The sequence below is a fragment of the Serinus canaria genome, chromosome 7, assembly GCF_022539315.1.
Source record: "Serinus canaria isolate serCan28SL12 chromosome 7, serCan2020, whole genome shotgun sequence".
Classification (NCBI taxonomy): Eukaryota; Metazoa; Chordata; class Aves; order Passeriformes; family Fringillidae; genus Serinus; species Serinus canaria.
Window position 1 is genome coordinate 7,757,764 of NC_066321.1, and position 17,645 is coordinate 7,775,408.

Here is a 17,645-nt window from a genome sequence, read left to right on the forward strand (position 1 = left end):
CTTTGGAGTGTGCTTGATGGGATATATTTTGAATCTGTTGATTTGTTTTCAATACCAGGCAATACAACTGGAATTGTTTTCAGTTTGTGAAAACAGCTGTACTCTTCTAACCCCCAGAAATTCCTGACTTGCTGTGCCCCTTGATTTCTGTGCCTTTCCACAACTCTTCTCAAGCTCAAAGAGAAACTGCATCATGGTGCACAGCAAACAGTTATTGCTGAGTTTCAAAGCTGTTTCCAGAGGCTTACCAGGAGCTGGCCCTGGAGCCTGTGGTGTTGCTGTGTTAGTGTTGACCATCTTTCACACAGAGGTGGAGAGGGAAGAGCCTTGCTGCCTGCTCGTGGTGCCAGAAGGTGACAGAGCAGGAGCAGTCTTGGCTCAGGGGCCAGGGTCAGGCTGTGGCAGCCCAGCTCTGAAAGCCCTGTGGAGGCATTGCTGCCAAAAGCAGAGAGTGAGAGCTTCAGCCTGAGCAGAGCTTTTGGCAGGGGCTCTTTTGTGGAGTTTCACAGAGCATTGTTCATAAACAGCCCTGCTTGCTCTCTTCCTTTGGGTATTATTTTTTATTTTGTTTTGTGCTCCCCACCACCACAGCACCTTCCTCTTTTGACATGAAACTCAGTGCAGCATCATAATGCAATTAGAGTTCCTTTGTTGATTAATGTAGATTTAATTGCAGGAGTAGGTTACGTGCTTGTATTTTAAGAACCTTGCATAAGAGATTTATGAAAGGGTGAATAATAGTAAATACATTAAATAACATTATATAACCACATAAATATTAATAGTTGTTGCAGCCTTGAACATTTTAATGACCCACACATGTTGTAAATAGATGATTATGAACATTGTAACATTCTCTCTAGTCTCCCATGCTCCTCTGAGTGTCCAGCAATGCTCTCATACTGCATCTCAGCACATCCTTTTCAGTAGAGGGGTTTTTATGAGGAAGGGTTTATTGTTGCAGTGCACCACTGTGCATCCCTGACAGATGGAAGGGTTTGCAGTCACTGTGGGTTGGTGGTGGCAATTGGTTTTTGTCCAAGGTTTGTCCCAGGAGGAGGTTTCACCATAAAAAATGTGAAAATATCAGGTTATGGCAACTCTGTGTGGGATTTCTCTAAATACTCTTCCTGGTAAGATTTTCCTTGATATAGCTGAGGGTTAGCTATGTCAATTTTCCTGGGAAATGTGAGGGGGAAAAGCTTCTGTGATTGACAGGTTTGAGGCTATTGTCTATCAGAGAGGCCATGGTGCAAGGCTCGTGGCTGGTTCATGTCTATTTTTATGTCCTGCAGTTCCAGGGTGGTTTGGGGAATTTGGTTCTTGTGTTTGAGAGCACAGAAGTCAGCTGAGGTCATGGTTTAAGGCACATTTGTCTTTAAAACTGGACAGGAAGCCTGAGGGTTAACAGTGCCAACACTTGACATTGCAGAATTTTTGGGTCTAGGTTAACTGCTCTTCTTGACACAAGAAACACTGAATTAAGAAACGTAACCTTGGAAACCCAAATTCTTCATCATTCCAATTATAGCTCATTTTTCTAATTGCAACCTGCCTTTCTCAGAGCTTCCCTGTTCCCAGCCTTGCTCTCCTGCTGGGCTCCACTCTCTGCTGCTTTCTCCTGGTCCATCTTCTCCTTTCAGTCACAGCAGTGTCAGTGAAGGAGAATCCCATTGTTCCCTGGACTGCCAGTGCCTCCCAAGGGAACTCTGACATGCCAAATGCCTTCTCCTCTTGCAGCTCCTGTAATTCCATCCTGCCTGACTCCTTTTATGCCACTTTCTGTCTCATCAGTGGAGCTGGATACCTGTGAATGCTGATGAACTCCCATCCACTGAGATTCCACTACACCATCAAGTTAAATTTCTGATAGAGATGTAGATGTGCAATAGAGAGCTGTATCATTTCCTGGTTGCCACCAAGCTCTAAAGTAACATTCCTGAAGGTCTTAAAATATTTCATTCTGGATGAATAATAATAATAAAAAAATATATAAAGCCAAAATGTGTGTTAAGGGAGCACTAAAAAGCTGGAGAAGGAGAATAACAGGAGTGTGGAAGAGGAAAGTTTCTGGGAAAAATAGAAGCACAAGAAACTGAAACAGCAGGAGGGGTAAACCTAAGGGAGAAAACCCAAACCAGACAATTAAGCAGACTCCACAAGAGTGAACATTTCTTTAAATCAGTTTTAACTGTGATGTATTATTTCACTTAAAACCATCCAACTAAAACTATGGAAAAAGAAAACTTTAAAGTATACATGTTACAAAAATATTTTTACAACTCTGGGCTAGACTGTATTACAGATAACTTCATCTGTTTGCTCTATACATGTTTTGGAAAGATTATGAATAAGGCACTGATTTAAATGTCATGATAGTTAAAATCCACAAAACCAGTAACCCCCAAATTTTATAGCATGTGAAAGATGAAGGGAGTCACCAGGACATCAGTAGCTCAGAACTAGGGTTTAAGAAAACAGGAGAAATAAAAAGAGCTGATACTAGGGGCTCTTGCTGAGGATGCAGAGCCTGAATCAAGCCTAAAATTTTTCTAAAACACAATCATAACAGGTATTTTTAACAGGAAAACACACATAACATGCAAAGTTAGGAAAAAAAAGAAATATTGACATTGGAAATCAAACTTGAGCATGTATTGTCCACTGGAATTCTGTGTTCCATTTTAATGACATTTTAATATGGAAAGGTGGCAAATGCCAATTCTTTTCCATGCAAAACTATATTTTAGCAATTCCTGAAAGGTGGGTGAGAGAGGGAAACCGGGAAGCTGAAGGACAAAAGCCTGTTCAAATTCTGTCTTTTTGCCTGGATTTGGCTTTTCCTGTTGCGATCTGTGGTGGCAGTGAGACCACTGAGGTCATCACATCCTGCATCACTGCCAGGAGAAGAATTAAAACTCTTATCACAGGAGGTATTTCAAACAGACCTAGGGATACTATGTTTCATATGGCTAGACCTGATTTTAAAGTCAGTGGGGGTTTGGTTGAGTGAGGAATAAAAGATCAGGTAGAAGGATCATTTATGTCTGAAAAAGTGAAATTATGTCAAATGCAGCAATACAGGAGAAAAGGCTGACAGGTGTGTGAATTCAGCAGGGCTGACAGTGCACAAGAGTTAAAAAATCCACATTATTTTGTCTCAGAATTATGCAATAGTGTGGACTGTAACCAATTGAGGGATTACAGCAATTTCTCCAGCCCAAGTGTTTTCTGGTTGCATAGAGCTGATGTTTTTCATAGGGATTTCAACTCCTGTTGGGGCTGGGTAGAGGGAAACTCCCTTACCTTGTAACTTGTGTCCTGCCTTTGGAAAGGGATTAGGGTGTGCATGGAGTGCACAGGGTTGGAGTGCCCCAGTCTGCTGATACTGAGCAGTGATGCAGAGGGAAACCAGCCCTGCATCCCTGGACTCTGCCCTGTAAGGCAGCTCTCTTTCTCCCAGCTTCACTGCCTATTAGTCCAAAATTCCCTTTCTTAGAGATCAAGCAGAGCAAACCCACAGGGTTATAGTCACATGGGGCAGCATTTAGGTCTGTCTTCCTTAATGAAGGCTAAATAACTCCTGACAAAGCAAGAAGCTTGAGAAATTGTGGATATGCAGACCCGTGGAACAACCATCCTCCAGATGACAAGACACCTGAGGGTTTTCCAGTGTATTTCCAATGTGGTATTGCCCAACACTTCTTTTTAAACTCAGAAATGTGTTCTCCTGAGAGGAGAATAAACCCTTGGGGTCAGAGTCCTCACAAGTTTCTTTTTAATGAATAAATATATCTCACCCCTGTAGAGATTGGCCCAATAGATGATCTCCCAAAGTTTTGTGTAGCATTCATCTCATCTCCAACAGCAGGGACTGAAACTTTCTTTCTTTTTAAGCCCTTCACCAGCTGGTCCCATCTCCTCAGCCATGGGGAGGGGCAGCTGTTGGTTGATGAAATCAAGAGATGTTTGAAAAGGGGGAAAAAAAAGAAATCTGTCTTTTGTTTAAGTGACTCACAGATAGTGAGCTTACTTGCAGGAGGAATGACTCAGGTGATTTAATTTTCTGTTTTTAATGTATAAGGGCTTCTTCTGTGCATGTAAGTAGGAGTTTCTGAATTAATTGCCAAATTTGTGCTTGTCTTTACCAAAAAAAAACCCTTAAAAACCAGATTTAAAGGAAATTGTTATCACTTCAAGTCACCTCAATCTCTCTGCAATTCTATTGGAATTAAACATCGATTTTATTAAAGGCTTGATTTTAAATCAGGCTTAAATGAAAAGGCTAATAATGTTTTTATGATAATTTAAAGAAATCAGTGTTGATCTCAGCTTTGGCAATGAGCACATGATTTCTGCTGGTATGACACAGCTTTACACTCCTTTTACCAAGAATTATGCCATTATGCTAACAAAAAGAAAGCTATTTTTCTCAAATCCCATTACCATCGTTTTCTGCACTGAGTGTACACCTTGTGTCTGGAGGCAAATAAAATTTTGCAGGTGAGTGCAAGCTGAATAAACCAGATTAGAGGGATTCAAATGACTTTCCATCTCAAATCCACCACCCTCTGTACTTGAATATGCAAGCAGATCTGGCTGGTATTGCCTGGAGGTGCCAATAGCTCCCAGCTGAGCTGCTCAGGTGTTTGCAGGAAGAGCCTCCCTGCCTTTGTGGTGGCACCTTCAGGGACTGCAGGTTCTTGCTAAATGTGTGAGCTGGCAGGAGCTGCCCTCCCTGGGAGTGAGTTTGGGAGGTTGCCTGGATTGTGTAGTGCTGAACACTGAGGTAGTGGGGCAATAATTAATAAACTGCTGGGGAGAAGATAAATTTCACATCTGAAAATATTTTCAGTGAAGTGCCAGGAGAAGGGAATGTTGCTCATAGATTAACATGGTCTCTGCTTAAAGATGATTAACTCATAAAAGCAAATTTGGGCAGAGTAGAAATCTGTTCTGGATGCCTTGCAGATACAGAGGAATGGTTTAAGGTGTGTTGGCTTTTTTTCTTTCATTCTCAAGACTGCAGATTTGTCTTCTGACTTTTGATTCTGTTATGCTGCGGAATCAAAGAGTTTATCTTCAAAAATATTTTTTCCCTTTAACTTTTTTTGATAGCTTGATTCTAACTATATTACTTAGGAACCCGGGTTTATTATGCATACCAAAATATAGCATATTTTCAGTTTATTGGAAGCTCTTTTTATCCAGGTACAGCTCCTTAGCTACTCTGGATGTAATAGTTTGTGACTTCCAGCTTGTGTACCTTTAAACCCCTGTTGAATTCATTAGTTTAGTGGTGGGATTAGGCTAAGCAGAGCAAGATCCTTAAGAAATCAAATAGTGGATAGATCTTGTCCTACATAGTTGCTCTTATTTGTTTTTATTTTATGGCTTTGTGGTTCTGCTATTTTTTTGCTGTCCTACTTTTTTTTTCTATTCTTATCTGCATTTTTATTTCTTCCTTTTCCTTTCATTCTGCAAATAGATGTCTTGAGATTAATTTAAAATTACTCCCCTCAGTGGCCTTTAAAGCACATTCTTATCTTTCTCGTGCAGTAGATTCATTAAGTTATTTCTGACATCAACATTGCTCCTTGATGAAATTACAGTCTTGAATTCAATTGGGTGTCATGTAGTCTTGAGTGGATGTAAAGCATTATTAGTTTTATAATGTTACCTTATGTTTCACTTTTCTCTCTAAGAATTTTATTTTAAGAAAGACTTTTGCTTTAGTTCAAGTTGTTTTGCACAATGTTTGCATATGTGGTGTTAAAAGAAAATCAGCAGACAAATAGTGCACACTTATTCTTTTTCTCACATATTTAAGGCCAGCCTAGAGATGAATCTCTCTTTTAATCATTCCAACCTAAGTGTCTTCCTTCATCCTCTGGGAATGACTTGGTTATAGTTTTCCTTGTTATCCTTGAACATAGTGCTATGATAAAAAAACTCATCAGCCTCTTATTGGTATTTAATGTTGAAGCCAGATTCTTCTGTTGCCATTGTGCTAATACCAGCTAATTGGACTAAGAATTATTTGGTGAATCCTTTTGTGAAAATTACTTTGGTTTTCTAAGCCAATTCTGTCTTGTGAATGGGAAGTTCATAAATGAGCTGTAGGAAAATTTGGGAAAGGGGATCTAATTCCTTTTCTATTGCTAGCTGACTTCTACTGTTACTTCATTGCAGGTAACTTTCAAAGCATCAAGATACTCTGTTTCACCAGACCTAAGATTTGTTCTTCTTGCATATGACGTTAAACAGGTAAGCCAAGCCTTCCTACTCAAAGAGCCTCTAAATCAAAACTCCAAAAGCTTTGTTGTTTTGTATGTTTCACTTGTAATTCCACATGTTATGACTTGTGTAGTTGATTTCTCTTCCCAAAACCTTCTGATTCAATGATGGAGAAGGTTTTATTTAGATGTGTGAGGAGGTGTTGCCTGGTTCTCAGGAAGGTAAATTGCTGTGGCTCCTCTGAAGTGCCCTGCTGGTTTTGGCAGGAGAGGTTTCCTAACCCTTAAACTGCTCTGTCACTGCCTGGTTTTGTGCAATCCTATCATTTGGTATTCCTTCTGTTTTAAACAGCTGCACTGGTAATTTATGGACTACACAAAACAAAAGGTCCAGGCTGATTCATGTCATGGAATGTTTGTTGTCTTCAGGAGTCTGAAGTGTGATAGTCTGGAAGCCTGTATAATGCAGAGCATTCTTTGTTTCTTACAGTATTTAGAGGTTTGGGGGCTATTACATTGTCAAAAAGAGTTTTGATCGATAATACCATGTAGAATTTTCTAAGATAAATCTTGTAACACGGAAAGGAAAGAAAAAAGCAGCTTTATGAATTTCATCTGTGTATGTTGGTGCTTCTATAGAAAGTGCTACTAAAATCTGAACTGCTCTTCATGAAAGAATAGTTCTGGGTTGATGAACTCAGTGGTTACTGGAATAAGTTTGGGTTGTTTTGTTTGTTCGAAGAGTGTTGATATAAAGTGATTTGTTAACTTGGTATTACATCCAAATAGGGTTTTCACTTCCCAGTTCTGCTGGATTCCAGATCAAGCTTTCCTTACAATGCATATATCAATTATGAGAGAGCTGCTGTTGTTCAGTTCACTGTTTTTTTGGTGAAATGTTCAAGTTTTATTCTGTCTGAAAAACACATGCTCCTTACTACTTCCCTTCTTGATTGCTTCTTATTTTGTGAGAGCTTAATAATCCCTCATACTGACTTAAATTCCTCATTTGTTCTATTGAATTTTTGATTTTGGATGGGTTTATTTCCCCTTTTGTTAGTGATTTTCTTGGTACTAACATATATAGCTGATAAAGAGAAATGAGGAAAACATTAAAAGATCTGTCACACTTTATTACATCTAAATGTGTTAACACCATGATCAAGATGGTCCATTGACATGCAGGGAGCTCTCAGTGTAAGCTGATTCTATCAATTTGCAGTTCTTTCTGTATTTCAGTCTTGGTTTCGTTGCAAAAAGAAGCTTTTCTGTCCTTCCACAGTGAAGTTACAGAGAGGAAAGAGGTGTGCAGCATTTACATTTTCCATCTAGAGGTTTTCTTTGCTCAGCTGTGTTGACAAGAAGTCATTGAAATGAGAAATGAGCAGGGGGTGGGCAGCAGCTTGTGGTGGCAGTCCTGGGTGTCTTTGGATTGGGTTTGTGTCACTTGGACTGCTCAGCTGAGCTCGTGGTTTCAAACCAGAAACATGCTGGGATTGTTGTGTCCTCTGCAAGTGGTGGTCCTAAAACTCATAATAGCTGGATGTTGTCACTCAGATGTAAATAATCCCTCAGCTCCTGAATGTGTTGCTCAAGGTGGAAGGAAGAAGCACCAAAAATCGTGTAAGACAATTTATACATACGTTGCAAAAATGTTATTGTGAATAACTGGGGAAAGTATTTTATTTTTTCCTCCAAATTTTCTGACTTTTGGGATATTTGTTAGACTAGTGAGGCACTTTTTTTTCCTCCAAATCTGTTGAAGAAAAGGCATGCAAAGCCTGCCTATTTCTTCTCAACTAATGCTTCTGAATTACATCAAGGGTTAAGTTAGTGTTCATAATTCTTGTGGTTTAGGATTTTTTTTTCTCAGTCAGAGCCAGACTTACTGCATCTGGATGAGAGGAAATCTGCCTGTCTGCCTTTCTTTTCCCCCAAGCTGCTAAGTATAAATAATTAAGTTTATTGACTATAAAATGAAAATCAATACTAAGCAGCATTACTTAATTGGAGAGTTTCCAATTAGTTTCAGTAGAACCAGGCCAGATTCTTTCTTCATGCCTCTTTTGAATGTAACTTTTTATGAAGCTGAGGATTTCCTTATTGTCAAAGTTACAGCACATGGTTGAGTCTAATCAAAGAACCACAAGTAACTTATTATAAGTATTTAGTTGCTCTCTCCATCTGCTATAAATTGCCACAGGTCTCTGGACCTTATGTTTGCCCCTTATTTTTCCTTCTTTGTTAAGATTTAGGTGTATAATTTGTCCTGCAATTTATTTGATGGGATTTCTGCTTTTGAAAGCTGTGAAGATTTTGTTTTTTTTAAATGATAATGGTTGTTTACATACATCAATCTGTGTTCTTCATAACATACAGTAATACAGCTGGAAAGGATTTATTAATCAACAGTTTTATAAATAAGCTAGTGTGTTTCAGCTGAGCAGATTGGAGGGAAATAGAGACAAATACTTCTTCAAGACATTTTGTCATGAAATTGTAATTAGGAACGAGGTTATTTTGATGTTTGGATTAAAAATAAATGTTAAATTAAATAGTCGAATATTTTACTGTTGTCAGCATTTTCTTTAATCTGTTTTATGCTTGGAATGGCAAACTTTAATTAAATTTGCATTTGTTTCAGCACAATTAAGAATATCTTCTATGCGTAACGAAACAGAAATCTGCATGAAAATAAGCCATCTTTGAATACAAAAGTAATTATTGGATTGTTTAAATTATGCTTAATACACGGGTGAAAACCATTACATGTGGCATAGCAGCTGGTTTGGTAGAGCTCTATGAAAACATTATGGAAGAAAGCTCTTTTGCTAAGGAGGGGAAGGTGCTGTACATTGATTTCTGGATGTCAGGCTCCCTCCATCTCCTTCCAGCAGGTCACAGAACACAAGCCCTGGGGCTGTCTGGTTGGAACACAAGGGAGTGGTGATTGTAGAGGTCCTTTCTGTGTGTTCTTTGCTGCAGTACTCCATCATTCTCCACATTTCTCCAAGGTTTCTGGCTTTCCCAAGCTTCCATGGCTCAGCTGCAGTGTACATGAGGCTCCTGTCTGCAGCTCACCATAATTTGGTCAGCAATGCTGAAAAAGTCTCATCGTGCAAGGCAGCAGATCAGGAATAGAAACTAATTTGGGAAATGAGCTCAGACATCCTTGCTGGATGTCAGGCCATCCTCATTCTTCTGGGACAGTGGGAAGACAGCACCAGGGAAACTATTGTACCTATTGGATGCAGGGAGGGGACAGTTTTGCAGGGCTGTATCTTTTTGATTTTCCTTTGAAGATTGTCAAGGTGTGAGCAAAGAATGTGACACTGGGTGACAGCCTATCTAAGCCAGTTGAGATTTCAAGAGGAAAGATTATTGCACTATTGCTTTCAATAAGGACTGTGTTAAAATGGTATTTTAAACTTTTCTCACACTTCTGGTGGTATAATTCACAACTACCAAAATCTGATTTATAGATTTAATTAGGAAATGGAAATCAGACATTGTGTTCTTGTATTAATGGTAAAGAATGGGGCAGTGAATTTGCAGAAGAGTGAGAATTAGGGTCCTAAGAAATTCTTTTACCATTAGGAAACTTTGCTGTTAACTGGGTATCACATCCCTCAGCAGACTGTCCCTGCTTGTACCTGGACTCCACATGAAATAAAAAAAAACCCCTTTATTCCAGATAATGGTGAGTTTTTGCTCAGACACCATGGGTATGTTCTCCCAGTGCTCTTGCTAGAGCAGAATTTGCCACAGAAGAGCAAATGAAGAAGTAGATGAGATCATTTCCTCTCATTCCTCACGTGATTAAATCCTTGTGATATTTTTTTCTCTCCATGCCAAGAAACTGTTCTTTCCTTTTCCCTGCTTTCAAAGCCCCTTTGAATACCAAGCTTCAGGAATTTTTCCTACTTTATTTTCTTTTCTATTAATAAGGCATCATCTTCTGTTTTCAGTACAAGATAATTATGTGTGATTTTTTTTTTAGCTCATGGTTCAGAAATGTGCTTAAAAACAGATTAAAGTTCAACTCTAGTTTAGAAGCATGAGCATTTAAATACTGTCCAAAAAAGGAAAGCTTTTCCTGAATTAGGACTTTAAAATTTAATCTTTTTTAGCTAGAGAATTTTAATAAAACAATATGTATAGCTTAAAAGGAATAGATTTTAACACTTCTTATAGTAAGATCAGGATGAAGAGTAACCCAATACTCTTCAGAAAGGAAGGAGAAAAATAATTTTAGATCTAAATGTCACTCATCCAGGAGAAACAGTTCAAAAGTGTATCTGACTATTTTCAGTTGAATGTATTAAAGATAATATTCCAACACCCAAGTTACTTTTTGCTTTGTGCTGATTCCTGTCATCAATTTGCTGCTATAATATCTATTTTTAGAGAATAATGACAAGGAGTACTGACCACGGTCTACAGCAAATGAAGGACAAACAAGTGACATTCTCATCAAGCTTTTAGAGATTGCCTTTGATACTGACTTACTCAAGTGCACTGAAAGGATCTTCAGGAGTTTGTCTGCAAATTAGGAGAATTCATGAGGGGAAGAACTCACTGAAGTCTTAAATTATGAGTATGTGTTCTGCATTAGAAGATTATCTTTCTTCCAAGCAGGTGGAAGCTAAATGCTCAGTTCTCAGTACCTCTGGGTCAGTGAAATTTATTTTTGGTTTTTTTGATATGAAAAAGTTAAGAGGTAAAGAAACAACCTTGCACTATGTTTTACTTTTAATCACAACTCTGGTTTTAGCACATGCAGGTGTTTTCAAGATATTTTATCCACTGCCTGTGGAAGTCTGACTGTGGAGCATTACCTGCATATCATCCAAGGGCTGGAAACACACATAACAAAGATGAAATGAAATCTGTCACCTAGCACATGGAAACAACATTTTCTCAACAAGATTATTTCATACAAAGGAATAACAAAAGACTTTTTAAAGCAGCAGCAATCTGGCCAACAATATTTTATGTAGTGCTCTACATGAAGTAAAAATCTGATATAAAAATGCTATCTCCTTTTTCCTCCCAAAATGCCTGTTTCTTTAGATAAACCTGTTTTTCATGTGTATTTCTGCAGGTCCTCAGGGTAATCTTTCATCTCTCATTTGTTCATTTTGAGATGAGTCCAGAAGCAAATCATGCATGTGCACAGTCCTGAGCTTACAAGATCGTAAATAAAAGTCTGATCCTGACATGACTTTCCCATTCATCTTTATCTCTTGTCAAGAACACGAAAGACCAATTTTGATCAGCTTTAGGGCAGCAGGAAAAAAAAATAGGAAGGGATTTTTAAGAGAGATCCAACCCCAAAATCTGAGCTTATTTCTTGCAAATAGTTTTGTGATCTATTTCATTCCTCTCTTAGGTATGACAAGACTGGGTGCTTACAAGGTCAGATACTGAGCAATTTGTGGAATTAGGCTGCTCAAATTTTTGCCTTTTCAAGGCTGTTGTTTGAGTTGAAGTTTTAGATGGACAGAGTCTGGTATTATAACAGCTAGGGCTGTAGGTTTTCTTGGCATAGTGCTCTTCTTTTTCGTATATTTGACTTCAGAGAGCTCCACAGCTAAGCAAGGCATTTCAAAGGTATAGAAAGCCAAGGTCTCTGCCTGATGAGATGATGTGCTTTGGAGTAAAATCTGGCAAAATGAATTTTATGACACCACCTACTATCATGAATTATCCCTCAGGAGTGAGTATTCATGTGAACACAGTGTGTCCCACTTCTATCCAGGATTTTATCTCAGTTATGTGGCAAAATGCAATAGCAACCTGCACCTGTAAATGGATGATGGGGAGAACAGAGAGTCTATTTTATGGTGAGAATCATGGGCACTGATGTTTGTTTTGTATTTCTCTGAAAAACAGACTTCATCTTTTATTCCTGTTGAGTTGTAGTCCTTTAAGTGCTTGCCTTCAGTCCATCAGACAGGTTACTGCCTCACCACTTACTAGAAGTAGCAGAGTTGTAAGTGGAGGATCTGCATATTATCTGCAATTCTGTGTAAAAATTACTGGTGTGTTTGTGGTGGGATGTTGGGGATGTTCTCTGCCTGGGTGTTGCTGTGGTGGCCTACAGTTCAGGTCTGGAACTGTCACAATTTTTGCTCTAAAAACAAAAAATTGAACTAAACAGATAGGAAACTGGAGTGCTATTTGGATACTTCCACTGTTTCTTTACATCTAATAAGGGAATGTCACTTGTCACATACCATCCTTGTGCATCCACTTCCTGTTTTTCATAAGGGATGTGTTGGTTCATAAATTCAAGTTCAGCCTAGTGTAGCAGTTAAAAACCAGTTCACTTTTCCTAATAAACCACATGAGCCAGGGTGTTGCTACTTTTCAAGTACCTTACTGAGTTTGTCTGTTCCATTTCTGCTTAGAGGATGGCTGCTCAACCTCAAGTTTTAGAAGTAAGCAAAATAAATAATTCCAATTGAGGTAGAAGATGGCTTTTTTTCCTTGTTCAGAGCTGCCAGAGCTGAAAAGTCTGAATTCATGTTTCAGGTTCTTGTTCAAAGCCAGTATTGAAAAAGAAGATTGTACTTTGCTGTTGTTCAGGAAGAATGAAGGCATTTAGCTTCTCAAAGAAAATGTTTATTGACAGAAAAAGTATTTCTTTTCAATAGTATTGTCATTCCTATCAAGTATGAATACTGCTATTCCAGGAGGACCTAGGTGGTGTCCAGCTGAGTTTCTGAGATCCAGCAGCTTAGAAACTCAGTGTTGGCAGAACTCTGATTTTCAGAGTGGTTGTATTCCTCCATCCCATAATAATCTGTGGGGACTGGAATCCCACTGTGCTAATGCTATAGCAACAGGCAATATTGCACTACTTCCGCCAGCAGCTCCCCAAATCCATGGACAATTTATTCCATAAAGCAGAGGCTCTGCCTTCTGCTGGGAAACTGGCGACTGTCACATCCTCCCTGGTTTTCTCTTGTGCATGGATAATGTGCAGAAATGCCCCAGAAATGTCCATTGCAGGTGAAGAGTTTGTCTGTCACAGCCCACTGACAGAAAACCCCAGTGTCTTACAGGTGTTGGGGTTTTCTCTGTTGTTTTGTGATGTTTTTAATTCCAGAAATCTCTTCTATGTGCTGGAAATAGTGTGCAACTGAAAGCCAGTTATACACTGGTGATGTAGTCTTTGGGGGTTTTTAGAAGATGGGGTAGAAATTATTTTTCTTATCAAAATATGTGATAACAAGTCTTCCTTAACAGTGCTGAATGGAAAAAAAAACCCAAAAAAACAAAAGAAAGACAAGCAAGGACAGCCTGAATAAATAACAGGGCAAGGACTGTTGGGAGCCCTAACTGGGGACTGTGTTAGAAGCTGTTAAAGGCTGGGACAGAGCTTTAATTTGGATTGAGATCTGCCAGACTTCACCACAAGCTAGACTCAACTGGTGCACCCACCTGTTTTTAACAATTCTATATTCTGTGCTCCTAAAAAATAATTTCCTTCCTCTCTACCAAAACAATAAGGATTAAAAGAATATTTTCTACATCTTTCAGTCTTGGCAGGTTTTACCCTGAGCATGAATCATTGCTACTTCAACTGCTGCTCCTATTGATTTCTCAAATGCAAGAGCTGGCTCACATCAAATACTGTGAATAAATGAGGAGCAAAATCCCTTCATGGGTCTGACTGTCCCCTTATGTGAAAACACTTTACTGAAAATGCCATGTGTGCTTTATCTGATGTAGGTATCCTCATGTTCTATAGTGACTGATTTCAGGTCTAACTTAGACACACTCTGTTCATATGGACTGCAAATAAACAAGATGGAATTACCTAAGGAATAGTCCTCTAAGCAAATGCCTGCAGTCCAGTTCATGGGTTCAATACACTTAAAAAATCCATTTTAAACAATGGGCTTTTTTTTTTTTTTTGGCTTTTATTTCATTTTTCATAATTCTGTCTCTCTGAGATTCAATAATAATGTATCTTACTGAGAAATGTGATATGCATTATAGCTTTCTCATTAAGCTTTTAAATAAGATACCATTAGTATTGATGAATGTAATCCCAAATGGTCACTTAATCTTAAAATTGTCATTGATCACACATTCAGAATTTTAGTCTTGCAGCCAAAATAGTACATATTGTCAGTGGTCATGAATTTTATACCAACAGCTATTAGCATCTTTCTTTGGCTGCAGTGTTATGAATTAGATTTACAAACTAGGGATGACTTAGTGATTTTCTGGTTGTTGGGTTTTTTCCTTAACAACATTTGCTAAAGAATCTTTTCAGATGTTTTTATATATGAAATATAATACTTAACCACAGTCTAGAAACCCAAAGTTGTCATCTTTTGAAATATTTTGGTTTTGACTTTCCATGGAAATTAAGAGGCAGAGTCATTCCACAGCATTCACTGATGAGCTAGCTTGTGGTTAAAGTCACCCTAACAGTAGAGTTGTTTTTACTAATATCTTCAGAAAGACCAAACCAAGTATCTCTGGAAAGGAGCCATGGTGGTTTTCACATGTTAAATGTGTCCTAGAATCATAGAAAGGGAACCTGAAGATGATCTCAATCCAACCCCTGCCAGGGCCAGGAAGGGCCAGGGACACCTTCCACTGACCCAGGGGCTCAGGCCCCCATCCAACCTGGCCTTGAACACTTCCAGGCCTGGGGAAGGGATGATCCATAAGAATGTACTTAAATATACATCTACATTTTTAAGTAAATATTGACTGAATATTTGTTTCAAATGTCCTAGAATCTAAATAACAATGCAAAGTAGAAGCATATGCAAAGCAAAAAGGGCAATCCCTCTCCAGTCTGGTCTGTGCTCTCTTGCATCTTTTGACTGAACTCTGTCAGTGATGCTGTCTTGAAACCAAAACTGCCAAATGTGATCTGCAGCTCTTATTGCAGGTGTTAAATACAACCAAGCCTAATTAGACTGTGCATTTTCAGGGCCTGGTTGGGTCTGGATTCAGTGCTGACCCTGCTGTGTTGAGGGAGTTCAGCTGATGGCTGCCTGAGATCTTTCACTGTGGCCGAGTCTGTGAGCCAGCACCATCACACCAGAAGTGTTCCCCCTGGAGATAAAGATTCCCAAGTTTTTAAAAAACCCCAAGCAAACATTATATTTTAGAACAGCTTCCAAGAAGGAAAGCAAATGTCAAATATCTACCCAAATGTTCAGTTTCATAAAGATTCAAATAATAGGTAAATATCCTTAAAGTATTTTCATTAATTTTGTCTATACTCTTCTTTTATTAAGACTGGAGATTACAAACCTAGGCATTTCCATGTCTTTGTGTCTATTACAAATCTCATCCTTTGCTGCTCCAGACACATGGACAGAGACATTCTCTCTGTATCAAACACGTTTGGTTGGAAGAAATTCTGAAATATTTCTCTGCTGCAAAAATGAGGAAAATTAGGAAAAGGGAAGACCTAAGCTTTTACTGAAGGCTCACAATCACTTTTTGCTATGATTGAGTATCAAACTGGCTGGCCAAATCTGGAAACCAATTATTCTAAAATGTGAGAGGGGAAAAAACTAAATATGCTTTTCAATTATTCTGCATAATTCTGTCTCTATCAGCAGTGCACATTGAATAATAATTAAATTTTGCTTAAAATAGACAGGTTGGGGGAAAAAAAAGTAACTTGAAAAAAATCATAGCGTGATCTTATGAATTGTAGCTTGTTTTTAATTCTGAACAGCAGGTTCCTGGTCAGAAGAATAAAATACACTAACTGAAGGTGTAACTGTGACAGAGTTAGCAAATGTTTTCAGTCTTGAACAAGAGAAATTTTGTATTGTGCGTTAACTCAAACTTTTTCAACAGGGGTGAAGTGTCACCCTTTTTTGTTTGCATGTTTTTCATAAGCAGAAAAACCCAAGTGTGCTGACATCTTAAAATCCTGACACTGTTCTGGAACAAGTCACTTCAATGACAAGTTCAAGTATCAGTACCTGTAACAAAGATAAATGGTCCAAAATACGAGGAAACTTGTTTAAAAACTGTCCCATGGAGAAGGTCTGCTCTTCCCAAATGTCAAGATCCTTCCAAAAAGGGTTGAGATCCTAGAGGGTGCCACGGGTGCTCCAGAGCTGCTTGTCACACTTCAGAGAAGCAGTGCAAGCACATCAGAATTCAATTTTCTTCTGCAGTCTTACACTTCCACTCCACAGGAAATATCATTAACTTTATATTCAAGTAGCCATCATTATCTAGCAGGCTCCTCAAGTGCTTGTCACTTCTGAACTTGATGAAAATGCAATTAAAGTTGATGGAACTTTTTCCATTGTCTTTAAAACGGACTTTTGGATTAGCCCTTGTCCACCCATCACACAAATGTAATAAACTCATGCCCATAGTGTGACAGCAGCAGCCATGTGGACAGGGAATAAGGCACAGGATTTTCAGCAGGATCTGGTGGAGGATTTGTGCTGTGAGTTGGCCTTTAGGTCTGTAGTTTGTTTATAACTTTTTGAAGATCAAGTCACTTGTTTCTCATGGTGTTCTCTCTCTTTGGGGACAAATGTGACAGAGACTCCTGACAGCTTGCTACTGTCATTGTGATTTTCTGTAGCATTTTGAGTGCAATTCACTTGGCCCTGATGCTCTGTCAGCTCACAGTGGTTCTAATTGCCATCTTCACTGTCATTATCTTCAAGATATTTTAAAACTGTTTTCCTCCAGTGGAAAACTTCCTGAATGTGACCTTCATCTGCTTTTTGTGGATGCTGAGACAAGAGTTGAATCAAGCTGTTGTCGCTGTCAGCTTGGTCTGCCCGTGGTTTCTCTTTGGCCCTTCCTTGGCTGTTTGATCTGACAGGTGTGCCTGTGCTGTGTCTGACGTGTGTAGGAGGCTGCAGAGGGGACAATGAGCCAGTTTGTTCCTCTGCTTCTCCTCCCTCTTGGGGAGCTGTGCTTGGAGTGCTGCCACTCCTGCTTGCATCAGCTCTTCTCTCCTTGGGATTCATGTTCCAGGAGTAGAAGATGAACCTGGCCTCTGGTTCCTCCTGTGATGCCCCAGCAGTGCTGGCTGAGCTCTCAGAGCAGAGACCATTGCAAAGCACATCTGAACTCAGCCTGTGCTGTGACAATCCCTTGTCTCTCTGCTGTCCCTGGGTCTGAAACTGAGATCTAACAAAGTCTGCTCAACAGCTTGAACTCCCATTTATGCTCTGATGGGGGATTTATGAATTTGTACAGTTTATTCCTGAAAAACAACAAAAAAAAATCACCGTTTTTAAACTTGAAGGAGAGGTAGGAAGAAGAGTCTGTACCTATGACTAGATTAGCCTGGGAGGGGTTTGGCTGTGGAAAAGCTGTTCCTGTTTTCATGCTCTGTCACTAAGTAGCACAAGCTGTTGTACCCCTTGATGGATTATTTGTTATCCA

At 39.1% G+C, this 17,645-nt stretch overlaps 1 protein-coding gene across 1 annotated transcript in view; it reads left to right on the top strand.

Moving 5' to 3' along the window:
* Window positions 1-17,645, top strand: part of DPP10 (dipeptidyl peptidase like 10) — a 236,978-nt gene that overhangs the window by 118,923 nt on the left and 100,410 nt on the right. Inside the window, exon 5 of the mRNA XM_050977060.1 lies at window positions 6,193-6,267. Within this exon, the coding sequence (XP_050833017.1) occupies window positions 6,193-6,267 (75 nt within the window). The remainder of the gene's footprint in view (window positions 1-6,192; window positions 6,268-17,645) is intronic.